Source organism: Oncorhynchus clarkii, chromosome 1, assembly GCF_045791955.1.
Source record: "Oncorhynchus clarkii lewisi isolate Uvic-CL-2024 chromosome 1, UVic_Ocla_1.0, whole genome shotgun sequence".
Taxonomy (NCBI): domain Eukaryota; kingdom Metazoa; phylum Chordata; class Actinopteri; order Salmoniformes; family Salmonidae; genus Oncorhynchus; species Oncorhynchus clarkii.
The window spans coordinates 2,040,486-2,061,467 of record NC_092147.1 but is presented as its reverse complement, the minus strand read 5'-3'; the positions used below and the strand labels follow the sequence as shown (position 1 = coordinate 2,061,467).

Sequence of the window (20,982 nt, the reverse complement as noted above, 5' to 3'; positions counted from 1 at the left end):
CGATATAGGACTCGTTTTACTGTGGATATAGATACTTTTGTACCTGTTTCCTCCAGCATCTTCACAAGGTCCTTTGCTGTTGTTCTGGGATTGATTTGCACTTTTCGCACCAAAGTACGTTAATCTCTAGGAGACAGAACGCGTCTCCTTCCTGAGCAGTATGACGGCTCCGTGTTTATACTTGTGTACTATTGTTTGTACAGATGAACGTGGCGTTTGGATATTGCTCTCAAGGATGAACCACACCTGTGGAGGTCTACAATTTTTTCCTGAGGTCTTGGCTGATTTCTTTTGATTTCCCCATGATGTCAAGCAAAGAGGCACTGAGTTTGAAGGTAGGCCTTGAAATACATCCACAGGTACACCTCCAATTGACTCAAATTATGTAAATTAGCCTATCAGAAGCTACTAAAGCCATGCCAATTTTTTCTGGAATTTTCCAAGCTATTTAAAGGCACAGTCAACATAGGTTATGTAAACTTCTGACCCACTGGAATTGTGATAGATTATTTCCCTTATAATTCACTGTCTGTAAACAATTGTTGGAAAAATTACTTGTGTAAAGTAGATGTCCTAACCGACTTGCCAAAACTATAGTTTGTTAACTTATTGGTGACATGGGGGCAGTATTGAGTAGCTTGGATGAATAAGGTGCCCAGTGTAAACTGCCTGCTACTCTGTTCCAGATGCTAATATATGCATACTATTAGTAGTATTGGATAGAGAACACTCTGAAGTTTCTAAAACTGTTTGAATGATGTCTGTGAGTATAACAGAACTCATATGGCAGGCAAAAACCTGAGAAAAATCCAACCAGGAAGTGGGAAATCTGAGGCTTGTAGTTTTTTTTTTAAACCCAGCCCCTATTGTAGATACAGTGGGATATTGCTTATGTTGCACTTCCTAAGGCTTCCACTAGATGTCAACCGTCTTTAGAAACTTGTTTGAGGAGTCTACTATAAAGGAGGGGCTCATGAGAGCTGTTTGAGACAGTGGTCTGGCAGAGTGCCTTGGGCCCATGACGCGCGGTCACGAGAGAGTTAGCTCTCGTTCCATTGCTTTTCTACAGACAATGGAATTCTCCGGTTGGAACATTATTGAAGATTTATGTTAAAAACATCCTAAAGATTGATTCTATACTTAGTTTGGCATGTTTCTACGACCTGTAATATAACTTTTTGAACTTTTCGTTGGCTGGACATGAACGCGCATTTGGATTTATTTACCAAACGCCCTAACAAGAGAGGCTATTTGGACATAATGATGGACATTATCGAACAAATCAAACATTTATGGTGGAATTGGGATTCCTGGAAGTGCATTCTGATGAAGATCATCAAAGGTAAGTGAATATTTATAATGCTATTTCTGAGTAATGTTGACCACCCAATATGGCAGGTATCTTTTTGTCTGCTTGTTGTCTGAAAGCTGTACTCAGATTATTGCATGGTTTGCTTTTTCTGTAACTTGATGTAGCTCTCTGCAAAATCAATGTTTTAGAACTACTGAACGTAACAGGCCAATGTAAAAATATGCACTTTAGCGAACAAAACATACATGTATTGTGTAACATGAAGTCCTATGAGTGTCATCCGGTGAAGATCATTAAAGGTTAGTGATTAATTTTATCTCTATTTGTGCTTTTTGTGACTCCTCTCTTTGGCTGGAAAAATGGCTGGATTTTTCTGTGACTTGGTGGTGACCTAACAATCATTTGTGGTGCTTTCGCTGTAAATCCTTTTTGAAATCAGACACTGTGGTTGGATTAACGAGAATTGTATCTTTAAAATGGTGTAAGATACTTGTATGCTTGAGGAATTGTAATTATGAGATTTTTGCTGTTTTGAATTTGGCGCCCTGCACTTTCACTGGCTGTTGGCGAGGTGGGACGCTAGCATCGCACATATCGCAGAGAGGTTGACAAGAAATTTGTGGAGTGGTTGAAAAACGAGTTTTAATGACTCCAACCTAAGTGCATATAAACTTCTGACTTCAACTGTATCTCCTCAGTACCACCCCTGGACAGAATGGAGGTAAGCACAGGCAAAATCCTAGAGGAAAACCTTTTTCAGTCTGCTTTCCAGCAGACACTGGGAGATGAATTCACCTTTCAGCAGGACAAAAACCTAAAACACAAGGCCAAATCTACACTGGAGTTGCTAAACAAGAAGACAGTGAATATTCCTGAGTGGCCGAGCTACAGTTTTGATTTAAATCTACGGCAAGACTTTACAATGGTTGCCTAGCAATGATCGGCAACCAATATGACAGAGCAAGAATACGTTTTGGAAAGAATAATGATCAAATATTGTACAATCCAGGTGTGCAAAACTCTTAAGTGACTTACCCAGAAAGACAGCTGTAATCGCTACCAAAGGTGCTTCTACAAAGTATTGACCCAGGTGCGTGAATACTTAAATATTCTATTCTATATAATATAATATTCTAAAAACATGTTTAAACTTTGTCATTATGAGGTGTGCAGATGGTGACAAGTTGTTTTCAATTCAGGCTGTATAACAACAAAATGTGGAATAGGTCAAGGGGTATGATTACTTTCTGAAGGCACTGTAGGTGAGATTCTACCTAATAAAGTCATGCATCATAGTGACCAGTCCCCCTACCACCCATCCCCTGGCCTGCTGTGAGGTCCTCCTACCTGTAGATGGCAGTGTGATGAGGTCCATGATGACAGAGTCAGCTCCTTTAGTGTAGACGGTGATCTGATCTGTTAGCGGGTGTCTCACCACCACAGACATCCTCTTTCTGGTGGAGTCAAACCCCAGAGTGTGGAGCAGCTCAAAGCTTAGCTTCCCCAGGTCAGGTAGCTCCACCGTCACCTGATCAGGTAGCCGGCCAACCAGAGAACACTTGTAGGCACGCGCCGCATACACCAGGGCAGCCTCGTCAGGTGACTCTGCCTCGTAGCGGAGCTCTCCTTCCTCTAGGGCCCCGGGCTCTCCCTCGGTAGTGTGAGGAGGGACGGTGGAGAAGGCATGTTCCAAACCCACCGAACCTCCAAGGTGATGCTCCTCATCTAATTTAGTCAGGGTGCTCTCGGCTGAGGGGGAGGAGAGGACACTGGAACATTCACGGTGGGAGGAGCGGTTGAGGCTGGAAGAGCTGCTACTGTTGGAGTTGGAGGTGAGACGGCTAGAGGTAAAGCGCTTGATGAAGTCCTCGATAGTCTTCACTGGGGACTTCAGCCCAAACCTCATCCGCACCTGAGAGAGAGAGGGACAGAGGGTTGGAAACATTAGCCCAAACCTCATCTGCACCTGAGACAGAGGGACCGCAAACCTCATCCGCACCTGAGAGAGAGGGACAGAGGGTTGGAAACATTAGCCCAAACCTCATCTGCACCTGAGACAGAGGGACAGAGGGTTGGAAACATTAGACCAAACCTCATCCGCACCTGAGAGAGAGGGACAGAGGGTTGGAAACATTAGCTCAAATCTCATCCACACCGGAGGGAGAGAGACATGTCTCCCTCTCGCTAATCCGTCACCCTCGGGTGCTGAGGGACAGCACCAGGCATCTGGCCACAGATACGGCCTACTCTTAGGTATACAGTCTGGCATAAAACCCTGATGGCCTGGCTGAGGCACAAGAGCATTGTGTGAATAAGACCGTTACTAAAGGACAAGGGAAACAAACGAGAAACAGTAGGAAAGTGAAATGGCTCTCGATCTAAGATGTGACCATTCGATATCTCCATGACTAGATGTGACTATTCTACTGATTTACATCTCCATGACTAGATGTGACTATTCTACATCTCCATGACTAGATGTGACTATTCTACATCTCCATGACTAGATGTGACTATTCTACATCTCCATGACTAGATGTGACTAATCTACATCTCCATGTCTAGATGTGACTATTCTACTGATTTACATCTCCATGACTAGATGTGACTATTCTACTGATTTACATCTCCATGACTAGATGTGACTATTCTACTGATTTACATCTCCATGACTAGATGTGACTATTCTACTGATTTACATCTCCATGACTAGATGTGACTATTCTACATCTCCATGTCTAGATGTGACTATTCTACATCTCCATGTCTAGATGTGACTATTCTACATCTCCATGACTAGATGTGACTATTCTACATCTCCATGACTAGATGTGACTATTCTACATCTCCATGACTAGATGTGACTATTCTACTGATTTACATCTCCATGTCTAGATGTGACTATTCTACATCTCCATGTCTAGATGTGACTATTCTACTGATTTACATCCCCATGACTAGATGTGACTATTCTACATCTCCATGTCTAGATGTGACTATTCTATATCTCCATGTCTAGATGTGACTATTCTACATCTCCATGTCTAGATGTGACTATTCTACTGATTTACATCTCCATGACTAGATGTGACTATTCTACATCTCCATGTCTAGATGTGACTATTCTATATCTCCATGTCTAGATGTGACTATTCTACTGATTTACATCTCCATGTCTAGATGTGACTATTCTACATCTCCATGTCTAGATGTGACTATTCTACATCTCCATGACTAGATGTGACTATTCTACTGATTTACATCTCCATGACTAGATGTGACTATTCTACAGCTCCATGACTAGATGTGACTATTCTACATCTCCATGTCTAGATGTGACTATTCTACATCTCCATGACTAGATGTGCCTATTCTACATCTCCATGACTAGATGTGACTATTCTACATCTCCATGACTAGATGTGACTATTCTACATCTCTATGACTAGATGTGACTATTCTACATCTCCATGTCTAGATGTGACTATTCTACATCTCCATGTCTAGATGTGACTATTCTACATCTCCATGTCTAGATGTGACTATTCTACATCTCCATGTCTAGATGTGACTATTCTACATCTCCATGTCTAGATGTGACTATTCTACATCTCCATGACTAGATGTGACTATTCTACATCTCCATGACTAGATGTGACTATTCTACATCTCCATGACTAGATGTGACTATTCTACTGATTTACATCTCCATGTCTAGATGTGAATATTCTACATCTCCATGTCTAGATGTGACTATTCTACTGATTTACATCTCCATGACTAGATGTGACTATTCTACATCTCCATGTCTAGATGTGACTATTCTATATCTCCATGTCTAGATGTGACTATTCTACATCTCCATGTCTAGATGTGACTATTCTACTGATTTACATCTCCATGACTAGATGTGACTATTCTACATCTCCATGTCTAGATGTGACTATTCTATATCTCCATGTCTAGATGTGACTATTCTACTGATTTACATCTCCATGTCTAGATGTGACTATTCTACATCTCCATATCTAGATGTGACTATTCTACATCTCCATGACTAGATGTGACTATTCTACTGATTTACATCTCCATGACTAGATGTGACTATTCTACATCTCCATGACTAGATGTGACTATTCTACAGCTCCATGACTAGATGTGACTATTCTACATCTCCATGTCTAGATGTGACTATTCTACATCTCCATGACTAGATGTGCCTATTCTACATCTCCATGACTAGATGTGACTATTCTACATCTCCATGACTAGATGTGACTATTCTACATCTCTATGACTAGATGTGACTATTCTACATCTCCATGTCTAGATGTGACTATTCTACATCTCCATGTCTAGATGTGACTATTCTACATCTCCATGACTAGATGTGACTATTCTATATCTCCATGTCTAGATGTGACTATTCTACATCTCCATGACTAGATGTGACTATTCTACATCTCCATGACTAGATGTGACTATTCTACTGATTTACATCTCCATGACTAGATGTGACTATTCTACATCTCCATGACTAGATGTGACTATTCTACATCTCGATGACTAGATGTGACTATTCTACATCTCCATGACTAGATGTGACTATTCTACATCTCCATGACTAGATGTGACTATTCTACTGATTTACATCTCCATGTCTAGATGTGAATATTCTACATCTCCATGTCTAGATGTGACTATTCTACTGATTTACATCTCCATGACTAGATGTGACTATTCTACATCTCCATGTCTAGATGTGACTATTCTATATCTCCATGTCTAGATGTGACTATTCTACATCTCCATGTCTAGATGTGACTATTCTACTGATTTACATCTCCATGACTAGATGTGACTATTCTACATCTCCATGTCTAGATGTGACTATTCTATATCTCCATGTCTAGATGTGACTATTCTACTGATTTACATCTCCATGTCTAGATGTGACTATTCTACATCTCCATATCTAGATGTGACTATTCTACATCTCCATGACTAGATGTGACTATTCTACTGATTTACATCTCCATGACTAGATGTGACTATTCTACATCTCCATGACTAGATGTGACTATTCTACAGCTCCATGACTAGATGTGACTATTCTACATCTCCATGTCTAGATGTGACTATTCTACATCTCCATGACTAGATGTGCCTATTCTACATCTCCATGACTAGATGTGACTATTCTACATCTCCATGACTAGATGTGACTATTCTACATCTCTATGACTAGATGTGACTATTCTACATCTCCATGTCTAGATGTGACTATTCTACATCTCCATGTCTAGATGTGACTATTCTACATCTCCATGACTAGATGTGACTATTCTATATCTCCATGTCTAGATGTGACTATTCTACATCTCCATGACTAGATGTGACTATTCTACATCTCCATGACTAGATGTGACTATTCTACTGATTTACATCTCCATGACTAGATGTGACTATTCTACATCTCCATGACTAGATGTGACTATTCTACATCTCGATGACTAGATGTGACTATTCTACATCTCCATGACTAGATGTGACTATTCTACATCTCCATGACTAGATGTGACTATTCTACTGATTTACATCTCCATGTCTAGATGTGACTATTCTACATCTCCATGTCTAGATGTGACTATTCTACTGATTTACATCTCCATGACTAGATGTGACTATTCTACATCTCCATGTCTAGATGTGACTATTCTATATCTCCATGTCTAGATGTGACTATTCTACATCTCCATGTCTAGATGTGACTATTCTACTGATTTACATCTCCATGACTAGATGTGACTATTCTACATCTCCATGTCTAGATGTGACTATTCTATATCTCCATGTCTAGATGTGACTATTCTACATCTCCATGACTAGATGTGACTATTCTACTGATTTACATCTCCATGTCTAGATGTGACTATTCTACATCTCCATGTCTAGATGTGACTATTCTACTGATTTACATCTCCATGTCTAGATGTGACTATTCTACATATCCATGTCTAGATGTGACTATTCTACTGATTTACATCTCCATGTCTAGATGTGACTATTCTACATATCCATGTCTAGATGTGACTATTCTACTGATTTACATCTCCATGACTAGATGTGACTATTCTACATCTCCATGTCTAGATGTGACTATTCTACATCTCCATGTCTAGATGTGACTATTCTACTGATTTACATCTCCATGACTAGATGTGACTATTCTACATCTCCATGACTAGATGTGACTATTCTACATCTCCATGACTAGATGTGACTATTCTACATCTCCATGACTAGATGTGACTATTCTACATCTCCATGACTAGATGTGACTATTCTACATCTCCATGACTAGATGTGACTATTCTACTGATTTACATCTCCATGTCTAGATGTGACTATTCTACATCTCCATGTCTAGATGTGACTATTCTACTGATTTACATCTCCATGACTAGATTTGACTATTCTACTGATTTACATCTCCATGACTAGATGTGACTATTCTACATTTCCATGACTAGATGTGACTATTCTACATCTCCATGACTAGATGTGACTATTTTACATCTCCATGACTAGATGTGACTATTCTACATCTCCATGACTAGATGTGACTATTCTACATCTCCATGACTAGATGTGACTATTCTACATCTCCATGTCTAGATGTGACTATTCTACATTTCCATGTCTAGATGTGACTATTCTACATCTCCATGTCTAGATGTGACTATTCTACATCTCCATGTCTAGATGTGACTATTCTACATCTCCATGACTAGATGTGACTATTCTACTGATTTACATCTCCATGACTAGATGTGACTATTCTACATCTCCATGACTAGATGTGACTATTCTACATCTCCATGACTAGATGTGACTATTCTACTGATTTACATCTCCATGTCTAGATGTGACTATTCTACATCTCCATGTCTAGATGTGACTATTCTACTGATTTACATCTCCATGACTAGATGTGACTATTCTACTGATTTACATCTCCATGACTAGATGTGACTATTCTACATCTCCATGTCTAGATGTGACTATTCTACATCTCCATGACTAGATGTGACTATTCTACATCTCCATGTCTAGATGTGACTATTCTACATCTCCATGACTAGATGTGACTATTCTACATCGCCATGACTAGATGTGACTATTCTACTGATTTACATCTCCATGACTAGATGTGACTATTCTACATCTCCATGACTAGATGTGACTATTCTACATCTCCATGACTAGATGTGACTATTTTACATCTCCATGACTAGATGTGACTATTCTACATCTCCATGACTAGATGTGACTATTCTACATCTCCATGACTAGATGTGACTATTCTACATCTCCATGACTAGATGTGACTATTCTACATCTCCATGTCTAGATGTGACTATTCTACATTTCCATGTCTAGATGTGACTATTCTACATTTCCATGTCTAGATGTGACTATTCTACATCTCCATGTCTAGATGTGACTATTCTACATCTCCATGACTAGATGTGACTATTCTACATCTCCATGACTAGATGTGACTATTCTACTGATTTACATCTCCATGACTAGATGTGACTATTCTACATCTCCATGACTAGATGTGACTATTTTACATCTCCATGACTAGATGTGACTATTCTACATCTCCATGACTAGATGTGACTATTCTACATCTCCATGTCTAGATGTGACTATTCTACATTTCCATGTCTAGATGTGACTATTCTACATCTCCATGTCTAGATGTGACTATTCTACATCTCCATGTCTAGATGTGACTATTCTACATCTCCATGACTAGATGTGACTATTCTACTGATTTACATCTCCATGACTAGATGTGACTATTCTACATCTCCATGACTAGATGTGACTATTCTACTGATTTACATCTCCATGTCTAGATGTGACTATTCTACATCTCCATGTCTAGATGTGACTATTCTACTGATTTACATCTCCATGACTAGATGTGACTATTCTACTGATTTACATCTCCATGACTAGATGTGACTATTCTACATCTCCATGTCTAGATGTGACTATTCTACATCTCCATGACTAGATGTGACTATTCTACATCTCCATGTCTAGATGTGACTATTCTACATCTCCATGACTAGATGTGACTATTCTACATCGCCATGACTAGATGTGACTATTCTACTGATTTACATCTCCATGACTAGATGTGACTATTCTACATTTCCATGACTAGATGTGACTATTCTACATCTCCATGACTAGATGTGACTATTTTACATCTCCATGACTAGATGTGACTATTCTACATCTCCATGACTAGATGTGACTATTCTACATCTCCATGACTAGATGTGACTATTCTACATCTCCATGACTAGATGTGACTATTCTACATCTCCATGTCAAGATGTGACTATTCTACATTTCCATGTCTAGATGTGACTATTCTACATCTCCATGTCTAGATGTGACTATTCTACATCTCCATGACTAGATGTGACTATTCTACATCTCCATGACTAGATGTGACTATTCTACTGATTTACATCTCCATGACTAGATGTGACTATTCTACATTTCCATGACTAGATGTGACTATTCTACATTTCCATGACTAGATGTGACTATTCTACATCTCCATGACTAGATGTGACTATTCTACTGATTTACATGTCCATGACTAGATGTGACTATTCTACATTTCCATGACTAGATGTGACTATTCTACATCTCCATGACTAGATGTGACTATTTTACATCTCCATGACTAGATGTGACTATTCTACATCTCCATGACTAGATGTGACTATTCTACATCTCCATGTCTAGATGTGACTATTCTACATCTCCATGTCTAGATGTGACTATTCTACATCTCCATGTCTAGATGTGACTATTCTACATCTCCATGACTAGATGTGACTATTCTACTGATTTACATCTCCATGACTAGATGTGACTATTCTACATTTCCATGACTAGATGTGACTATTCTACATTTCCATGACTAGATGTGACTATTCTACATCTCCATGTCTAGATGTGACTATTGTACTGATTTACATCTCCATGACTAGATGTGACTATTCTACATCTCCATGTCTGGATGTGACTATTCTACTGATTTACATTTCCATGTCTAGATGTGACTATTCTACATATCCATGTCTAGATGTGACGGGAAGGGAGCAGTGTGTGTGTTTGTGGGGGGAATGAAGAGAGATGTGTGTGTGTGGGGGGGAATGAAGAGAGAGGTGTGTGTGTGGGGGGGAATGAAGAGAGAGGTGTGTGTGTGGGGGGGAATGAAGAGAGAGGTGTGTGTGTGGGGGGGAATGAAGAGAGAGGTGTGTGTGTGGGGGGGAATGAAGAGAGAGGTGTGTGTGTGGGGGGGAATGAAGAGAGAGGTGTGTGTGTGGGGGGGAATGAAGAGAGAGGTGTGTGTGTGGGGGGGAATGAAGAGAGAGGTGTGTGTGGGGGGGGGATGAAGAGAGAGGTGTGTGTGTGGGGGGGAATGAAGAGAGAGGTTTGTGTGTGGGGGGGAATGAAGAGAGAGGTGTGTGTGTGGGGGGGAATGAAGAGAGAGGTGTGTGTGTGGGGGGGAATGAAGAGAGAGGTGTGTGTGTGGGGGGGAATGAAGAGAGAAGGGTGTGTGTGGGGGGGAATGAAGAGAGAGTTGTGTGTGTGGGGGGGAATGAAGAGGGAGGTGTGTGTGTGGGGGGGGAATGAAGAGAGAGGTGTGTGTGGGGGGGAATGAAGAGGGAGGTGTGTGTGGGGGGGGGGGATGAAGAGAGAGGTGTGTGTGTGTGGGGGGGGGAATGAAGAGAGAGGTGTGTGTGTGTGGGGGGAATGAAGAGAGAGGTGTGTGTGTGTGGGGGGAATGAAGAGAGAGGTGTGTGTGTGTGGGGGGAATGAAGAGAGAGGTGTGTGTGTGTGGGGGGAATGAAGAGAGAGGCATGTGTGTTTTTGTGGGATAGACAGAGTGGTGTGTGTTAACTGAAGAGTAAATGTTTCATTCATCATGAAATACAGATCATTATGTAGTGTTGTCCCCTGACTGACATACAGATCATTTTGTAGTGTTGTCCCCTGACTGACATACAGATCATTATGTAGTGTTGTCTCCTGACTGACATACAGATCATTTTGTAGTGTTGTCTCCTGACTGACATACAGATCCTTATGTAGTGTTGTCCCCTGACTGACATACAGATCCTTATGTAGTGTTGTCCCCTGACTGACATACAGATCCTTATGTAGTGTTGTCCCCTGACTGACATACAGATCCTTATGTAGTGTTGTCCCCTGACTGACACAATGACATACAGATCATTATGTAGTGTTGTCTCCTGACTGACATACAGATCATTATGTAGTGTTGTCTCCTGACTGACATACAGATCATTATGTAGTGTTGTCTGTCCCCTGACTGACCCAATGACATACAGATCATTATGTAGTGTTGTCTGTCCCCTGACTGACCCAATGACATACAGATCATTATGTAGTGTTGTCTGTCCCCTGACTGACCCAATGACATACAGATCATTATGTAGTGTTGTCTGTCCCCTGACTGACCCAATGACATACAGATCATTATGTAGTGTTGTCTGTCCCCTGACTGACCCAATGACATACAGATCATTATGTAGTGTTGTCTGTCCCCTGACTGACCCAATGACATACAGATCATTATGTAGTGTTGTCTGTCCCCTGACTGACACAACGACATACAGATCATTATGTAGTGTTGTCCCCTGACTGACACAATGACATACAGATCATCACGTAGTGGATTTCATCATGTATTAATAAGTAGTAATGTGGAATACTGCTGGATTTCATTATGTATTATTAATAAGTAGTAATGTGGAATACTGCTGGATTTCATTATGTATTATTAATAAGTAGTAATGTGGAATACTGCTGGATTTCATCATGTATTATTAATAAGTAGTATTGTGGAATACTGCTGGATTTCATTATGTATTATTAATAAGTAGTATTGTGGAATACTGCTGGATTTCATCATGTATTATTAATAAGTAGTATTGTGGAATACTGCTGGATTTCATCATGTATTATTAATAAGTAGTATTGTGGAATACTGCTGGATTTCATCATGTATTAATAATAAGTAGTAATGTGGAATACTGCTGGATTTCATTATGTATTATTAATAAGTAGTAATGTGGAATACTGCTGGATTTCATCATGTATTATTAATAAGTAGTAATGTGGAATACTGCTGGATTTCATTATGTATTATTAATAAGTAGTATTGTGGAATACTGCTGGATTTCATCATGTATTAATAATAAGTAGCAATGTGGAATACTGCTGGATTTCATTATGTATTATTAATAAGTAGTAATGTGGAATACTGCTGGATTTCATCATGTATTATTAATAAGTAGTAATGTGGAATACTGCTGGATTTCATTATGTATTATTAATAAGTAGTAATGTGGAATACTGCTGGATTTCATTATGTATTATTAATAAGTAGTATTGTGGAATACTGCTGGATTTCATTATGTATTATTAATAAGTAGTATTGTGGAATACTGCTGGATTTCATTATGTATTATTAATAAGTAGTAATGTGGAATACTGCTGGATTTCATCATGTATTAATAAGTAGTATTGTGGAATACTGCTGGATTTCATCATGTATTAATAAGTAGTATTGTGGAATACTGCTGGATTTCATCATGTATTAATAAGTAGTAATGTGGAATACTGCTGGATTTCATTATGTATTATTAATAAGTAGTAATGTGGAATACTGCTGGATTTCATCATGTATTAATAAGTAGTAATGTGGAATACTGCTGGATTTCATCATGTATTATTAATAAGTAGTAATGTGGAATACTGCTGGATTTCATCATGTATTATTAATAAGTAGTAATGTGGAATACTGCTGGATTTCATCATGCATTAATAAGTAGTAATGTGGAATACTGCTGGATTTCATCATGTATTAATAAGTAGTAATGTGGAATACTGCTGGATTTCATCATGTATTAATAAGTAGTATTGTGGAATACTGCTTATGCCTGTTGCCAGCGCCTCCAAACATGGATCTATCAGTGCAAAGCTGTTGCTGTGTATTCCTTTGTGCGATTAGCAGCTATGAAACAAAACAGAAATAAAGCATAAAACTCGCTCATATGCTCATACTTTACTTTTGACAACTTTTTTGTAGAGCCCTGCAGACGTGGATCTATAGTACTGTAGAGCCCTGCAGACGTGGATCTATAGTACTGTAGAGCCCTGCAGACGTGGATCTATAGTACTGTAGAGCCCTGCAGACGTGGATCTATAGTACTGTAGAGCCCTGCAGACGTGGATCTATAGTACTGTAGAGCCCTGCAAACGTGGATCTATAGTACTGTAGAGCCCTGCAGACGTGGATCTATAGTACTGTAGAGCCCTGCAGACGTGGATCTATAGTACTGTAGAGCCCTGCAGACGTGGATCTATAGTACTGTAGAGCCCTGCAGACGTGGATCTATAGTACTGTAGAGCCCTGCAAACGTGGATCTATAGTACTGTAGAGCCCTGCAGACGTGGATCTATAGTACTGTAGAGCCCTGCAAACGTGGATCTATAGTACTGTAGAGCCCTGCAAACGTGGATCTATAGTACTGTAGAGCCCTGCAGACGTGGATCTATAGTACTGTAGAGCCCTGCAAACGTGGATCTATAGTACTGTAGAGCCCTGCAGACGTGGATCTATAGTACTGTAGAGCCCTGCAAACGTGGATCTATAGTACTGTAGAGCCCTGCAGACGTGGATCTATAGTACTGTAGAGCCCTGCAGATGTGGATCTATAGTACTGTAGAGCCCTGCAGACGTGGATCTATAGTACTGTAGAGCCCTGCAAACGTGGATCTATAGTACTGTAGAGCCCTGCAGACGTGGATCTATAGTACTGTAGAGCCCTGCAAACGTGGATCTATAGTACTGTAGAGCCCTGCAAACGTGGATCTATAGTACTGTAGAGCCCTGCAAACGTGGATCTATAGTACTGTAGAGCCCTGCAAACGTGGCTGGTGAAAGACATTCTTACCCACCAATACCTAAATCTACCCGCGGGTGGCGCTATGGAACGCTTTCTACACCTTGTAGAGTCTTATGCCCTGTCGAATTGAGGCTGTTCTGAGGGCAAAAGGGGGATACACTCTATATCAGCAAGGTGTTCCTAATGTTTTGTACACTCAGTGCCTACCTTCTGCCGTGGCTGATTGGGTGATGACACCACCACTGTGTTACAGATGGTGAGGGCGATGAAGAAGTCGATGATGTCCGTGAGGTCAGAGGGCAGCTGAGAGAGGGACTGGCTGTGGAACCTCTTGAAGGTCATCTGGCTGCTGCAGTGGTTGACCTTCTCCAGGAGCTGAGGGTCAGGGGTGATGTCCTTCTCCTGTTGAAGAGAGAGAGTAGGTTCAGAAGAATGTTTTTTGTCATTTTCAGGTCATGGAAATTTGTATTTTTTTTGCATTTAAACCACCACGAGAAACCTACACACAGAAGCATAGCCCAGGATCAGCTATGCCTTCTTCAAGGGAACAACGGAAGAAAAAGGCATCTAGGATAATTAGATTCCCACCAGATTTGACTCGTCTGACTTGTAACAAACAACCCTCTCCAACATGCTGCCGCCCTCTCCAACATGCTGCCGCCCTCTCCAACATGCTGCCGCCCTCTCCAACATGCTGCCGCCCTCTCCAACATGCTGCCGCCCTCTCCAACATGCTGCCGCCCTCTCCATCATGCTGCCGCCCTCTCCAACATGCAGCCGCCCTCTCCAACATGCTGCCGCCCTCTCCAACATGCTGCCGCCCTCTCCAACATGCTGCCGCCCTCTCCAACATGCTGCCGCCCTCTCCAACATGCTGCCGCCCTCTCCAACATGCTGCCGCCCTCTCCAACATGCTGCCGCCCTCTCCAACATGCTGCCGCCCTCTCCAACATGCTGCCGCCCTCTCCAACATGCTGCCGCCCTCTCCAACATGCTGCCGCCCTCTCCAAAAGGCTGCCGCCCTCTCCAACATGCTGCCGCCCTCTCCAACATGCTGCCGCCCTCTCCAACATGCTGCCGCCCTCTCCAACATGCTGCCGCCCTCTCCAACATGCTGCCGCCCTCTCCAACATGCTGCCGCCCTCTCCAACATGCTGCCGCCCTCTCCATCATGCTGCCGCCCTCTCCAACATGCTGCCGCCCTCTCCAACATGCTGCCGCCCTCTCCAACATGCTGCCGCCCTCTCCAACATGCTGCCGCCCTCTCCAACATGCCGCCCTCTCCAACATGCTGCCGCCCTCTCCAACATGCTGCCGCCCTCTCCAACATGCTGCCGCCCTCTCCAACATGCCGCCCTCTCCAACATGCTGCTGCCCTCTCCAACATGCTGCTGCCCTCTCCAACATGCTGCCCTCTCCAACATGCTGCCGCCCTCTCCAACACGCTGCCGCCCTCTCCAACATGCTGCTGCCCTCTCCAACATGCCGCCCTCTCCAACATGCTGCTGCCCTCTCCAACATGCCGCCCTCTCCAACATGCTGCTGCCCTCTCCAACATGCCGCCCTCTCCAACATGCCGCCCTCTCCAACATGCCGCCCTCTCCAACATGCCGCCCTCTCCAACATGCTGCTGCCCTCTCCAACATGCCGCCGTCTCCAACATGCTGCTGCCCTCTCCAACATGCTGCCGCCCTCTCCAACATGCTGCCGCCCTCTCCAACATGCTGCCGCCCTCTCCAACATGCTGCCGCCCTCTCCAACATGCTGCCGCCCTCTCCAACATGCTGCCGCCCTCTCCAACATGCTGCCGCCCTCTCCAACATGCTGCCGCCCTCTCCAACATGCTGCCGCCCTCTCCAACATGCTGCCGCCCTCTCCAACATGCTGCTGCCCTCTCCAACATGCTGCTGCCCTCTCCAACATGCCGCCCTCTCCAACATGCCGCCCTCTCCAACATGCTGCTGCCCTCTCCAACATGCTGCCGCCCTCTCCAACATGCTGCCCTCTCCAACATGCTGCTGCCCTCTCCAACACGCTGCCGCCCTCTCCAACATGCCGCCCTCTCCAACATGCTGCCCTCTCCAACATGCTGCTGCCCTCTCCAACATGCTGCTGCCCTCTCCAACATGCTGCTGCCCTCTCCAACATGCTGCTGCCCTCTCCAACATGCTGCTGCCCTCTCCAACATGCTGCTGCCCTCTCCAACATGCTGCCGCCCTCTCCAACATGCTGCCGCCCTCTCCAACATGCTGCCGCCCTCTCCAACATGCTGCCGCCCTCTCCAACATGCTGCCGCCCTCTCCATCATGCTGCCGCCCTCTCCATCATGCTGCCCTCTCCATCATGCTGCCCTCTCCATCATGCTGCCCTCTCCATCATGCTGCCCTCTCCATCATGCTGCCCTCTCCAACATGCTGCCCTCTCCAACCTCTTGGCTACCTGCTGCCCTACGTTCAAACTGTAGATCCCCTCAAACTCAACTATGGACCTTCCAAGCCAGTTCTACTGCTTCTCACCCCCCCCCCCCCCCATTCTTCCCTCTATTCAGGGACTGATTTAGACCTGGGACACCAGGTGAGTGCAATAAATGGTCAGGTAAAAAAAAGAACAGCAGTACTCTGAACCTCGTAGAGTAAGATTGGAATTCCCCTGCAATAGCTGATAGACACAGCTCTGAGCAGTGTGTTTTAGTAAGTACCATGAGGCTGCTGAATGCAGTGTGTTGTAGTAATAATGGAGAGGTAAGTACCATGGGGCTGCTGAATGCAGTGTGTTGTAGTAAGTACCATGGGGCTGCTGAATGCAGTGTGTTGAGTAATAATGGAGTAGTAAGTACCATGGGGCTGCTGAATGCAGTGTGTTGTAGTAAGTACCATGGGGCTACTGAATGCAGTGTGTTGAGTAATAATGGAGTAGTAAGTACCATGGGGCTGCTGAATGCAGTGTGTTGAGTAATAATGGAGTAGTAAGTACCATGGGGCTACTGAATGCAGTGTGTTGTAGTAAGTACCATGGGGCTGCTGAATGCAGTGTGTTGTAGTAATAATGGAGTAGTAAGAACCATGGGGCTGCTGAATGCAGTGTGTTGTAGTAAGTACCATGGGGCTGCTGAATGCAGTGTGTTGAGTAATAATGGAGTAGTAAGTACCATGGGGCTACTGAATGCAGTGTGTTGTAGTAAGTACCATGGGGCTGCTGAATGCAGTGTGTTGTAGTAATAATGGAGTAGTAAGGACCATGGGGCTGCTGAATGCAGTGTGTTGGGTAATAATGGAGTAGTAAGTACCATGGGACTGCTGAATGCAGTGTGTTGAGTAATAATGGAGTAGTAAGTACCATGGGGCTGCTGAATGCAGTGTGTTGTAGTAAGTACCATGGGGCTGCTGAATGCAGTGTGTTGTAGTAAGTACCATGGGGCTGCTGAATGCAGTGTGTTATAGTAAGTACCATGGGGCTGCTGAATGCAGTGTGTTGTAGTAAGTACCATGGGGCTGCTGAATGCAGTGTGTTGAGTAATAATGGAGAGGTAAGTACCATGGGGCTGCTGAATGCAGTGTGTTGAGTAATAATGGAGTGGTAAGTACCATGGGGCTGCTGAATGCAGTGTGTTGAGTAATAATGGATAGGTAGGTACCATGGGGCTGCTGAATGCAGTGTGTTGAGTAATAATGGAGTGGTAAGTACCATGGGGCTGCTGAATGCAGTGTGTTGAGTAATAATGGAGAGGTAAGTACCATGGGGCTGCTGAATGCAGTGTGTTGAGTAATAATGGAGTAGTAAGTACCATGGGGCTGCTGAATGCAGTGTGTTGTAGTAAGTACCATGGGGCTGCTGAATGCAGTGTGTTGAGTAATAATGGAGTAGTAAGTACCATGGGGCTGCTGAATGCAGTGTGTTGTAGTAAGTACCGTGGGGCTGCTGAATGCAGTGTGTTGTCATAATGGAGTAGTAAGGACCATGGGGCTGCTGAATGCAGTGTGTTGAGTAATAATGGAGTAGTAAGTACCATGGGGCTGCTGAATGCAGTGTGTTGTAGTAAGTACCATGGGGCTGCTGAATGCAGTGTGTTGAGTAATAATGGAGTAGTAAGTACCATGGGGCTGCTGAATGCAGTGTGTTGGGTAATAATGGAGAGGTAAGTACCATGGGGCTGCTGAATGCTGTGTGTTGAGTAATAATGGAGTAGTAAGTACCATGGGGCTGCTGAATGCAGTGTGTTGAGTAATAATGGAGAGGTAAGTACCATGGGGCTGCTGAATGCAGTGTGTTGAGTAATAATGGAGAGGTAAGTACCATGGGGCTGCTGAATGCAGTGTGTTGAGTAATAATGGAGTAGTAAGTACCATGGGGCTGCTGAATGCAGTGTGTTGAGTAATAATGGAGTAGTAAGTACCACAGGGCTGCTGAATGCAGTGTGTTGAGTAATAATGGAGTAGTAAGTACCATGGGGCTGCTGAATGCAGTGTGTTGAGTGATAATGGAGTAGTAAGTACCACGGGGCTGCTGAATGCAGTGTGTTGAGTAATAATGGAGTAGTAAGTACCACGGGGCTGCTGAATGCAGTGTGTTGAGTAATAATGGAGTAGTAAGTACCACAGGGCTGCTGAATGCAGTGTGTTGAGTAATAATGGAGTAGTAAGTACCATGGGGCTGCTGAATGCAGTGTGTTGAGTAATAACGGAGAGGTAAGTACCATGTGGCTGCTGAATGCAGTGTGTGGAGTAATAATGGAGTAGTAAGTACCATGGGGCTGCTGAATGCAGTGTGTTGTAGTAAGTACCATGGGGCTACTGAATGCAGTGTGTTGTAGTAAGTACCATGGGGCTGCTGAATGCAGTGTGTTGTAGTAAGTACCATGGGGCTGCTGAATGCAGTGTGTTGAGTAATAATGGAGTAGTAAGTACCATGGGGCTGCTGAATGCAGTGTGTTGTAGTAAGTACCATGGGGCTGCTGAATGCAGTGTGTTGATTAATAATGGAGAGGTAAGTACCATGGGGCTGCTGAATGCAGTGTGTTGTAGTAAGTACCATGGGGCTGCTGAATGCAGTGTGTTGAGTAATAATGGAGTAGTAAGTACCATGGGGCTGCTGAATGCAGTGTGTTGTAGTAAGTACCATGGGGCTGCTGAATGCAGTGTGTTGGGTAATAATGGAGTAGTAAGTACCATGGGGCTGCTGAATGCAGTGTGTTGTAGTAAGTACCATGGGGCTGCTGAATGCAGTGTGTTGATTAATAATGGAGAGGTAAGTACCATAGGGCTGCTGAATGCAGTGTGTTGAGTAATAATGGAGAGGTAAGTACCATGGGGCTGCTGAATGCAGTGTGTTGAGTAATAATGGAGTAGTAAGTACCATGGGGCTGCTGAATGCAGTGTGTTGTAGTAAGTACCGTGGGGCTGCTGAATGCAGTGTGTTGTCATAATGGAGTAGTAAGGACCATGGGGCTGCTGAATGCAGTGTGTTGAGTAATAATGGAGTAGTAAGTACCATGGGGCTGCTGAATGCAGTGTGTTGTAGTAAGTACCATGGGGCTGCTGAATGCAGTGTGTTGAGTAATAATGGAGTAGTAAGTACCATGGGGCTGCTGAATGCAGTGTGTTGGGTAATAATGGAGAGGTAAGTACCATGGGGCTGCTGAATGCTGTGTGTTTAGTAATAATGGAGTAGTAAGTACCATGGGGCTGCTGAATGCAGTGTGTTGAGTAATAATGGAGAGGTAAGTACCATGGGGCTGCTGAATGCAGTGTGTTGAGTAATAATGGAGAGGTAAGTACCATGGGGCTGCTGAATGCAGTGTGTTGAGTAATAATGGAGTAGTAAGTACCATGGGGCTGCTGAATGCAGTGTGTTGAGTAATAATGGAGTAGTAAGTACCACAGGGCTGCTGAATGCAGTGTGTTGAGTAATAATGGAGTAGTAAGTACCATGGGGCTGCTGAATGCAGTGTGTTGAGTGATAATGGAGTAGTAAGTACCACGGGGCTGCTGAATGCAGTGTGTTGAGTAATAATGGAGTAGTAAGTACCACGGGGCTGCTGAATGCAGTGTGTTGAGTAATAATGGAGTAGTAAGTACCACAGGGCTGCTGAATGCAGTGTGTTGAGTAATAATGGAGTAGTAAGTACCATGGGGCTGCTGAATGCAGTGTGTTGAGTAATAACGGAGAGGTAAGTACCATGTGGCTGCTGAATGCAGTGTGTGGAGTAATAATGGAGTAGTAAGTACCATGGGGCTGCTGAATGCAGTGTGTTGTAGTAAGTACCATGGGGCTACTGAATGCAGTGTGTTGTAGTAAGTACCATGGGGCTGCTGAATGCAGTGTGTTGTAGTAAGTACCATGGGGCTGCTGAATGCAGTGTGTTGAGTAATAATGGAGTAGTAAGTACCATGGGGCTGCTGAATGCAGTGTGTTGTAGTAAGTACCATGGGGCTGCTGAATGCAGTGTGTTGATTAATAATGGAGAGGTAAGTACCATGGGGCTGCTGAATGCAGTGTGTTGTAGTAAGTACCATGGGGCTGCTGAATGCAGTGTGTTGAGTAATAATGGAGTAGTAAGTACCATGGGGCTGCTGAATGCAGTGTGTTGTAGTAAGTACCATGGGGCTGCTGAATGCAGTGTGTTGGGTAATA

The 20,982-nt window shown here is 43.4% G+C and overlaps 1 protein-coding gene across 1 annotated transcript in view; it reads right to left on the bottom strand.

The window, feature by feature from the left end:
- Positions 1-20,982, bottom strand: part of LOC139413964 (ATPase phospholipid transporting 10A) — a 148,036-nt gene that overhangs the window by 74,978 nt on the left and 52,076 nt on the right. The window contains exons 9-10 of the mRNA XM_071161883.1: positions 14,560-14,754; positions 2,660-3,224 (exon numbers count right to left, since the gene is read on the bottom strand). Of these exons, the coding sequence (XP_071017984.1) occupies positions 2,660-3,224; positions 14,560-14,754 (760 nt within the window). The remainder of the gene's footprint in view (positions 1-2,659; positions 3,225-14,559; positions 14,755-20,982) is intronic.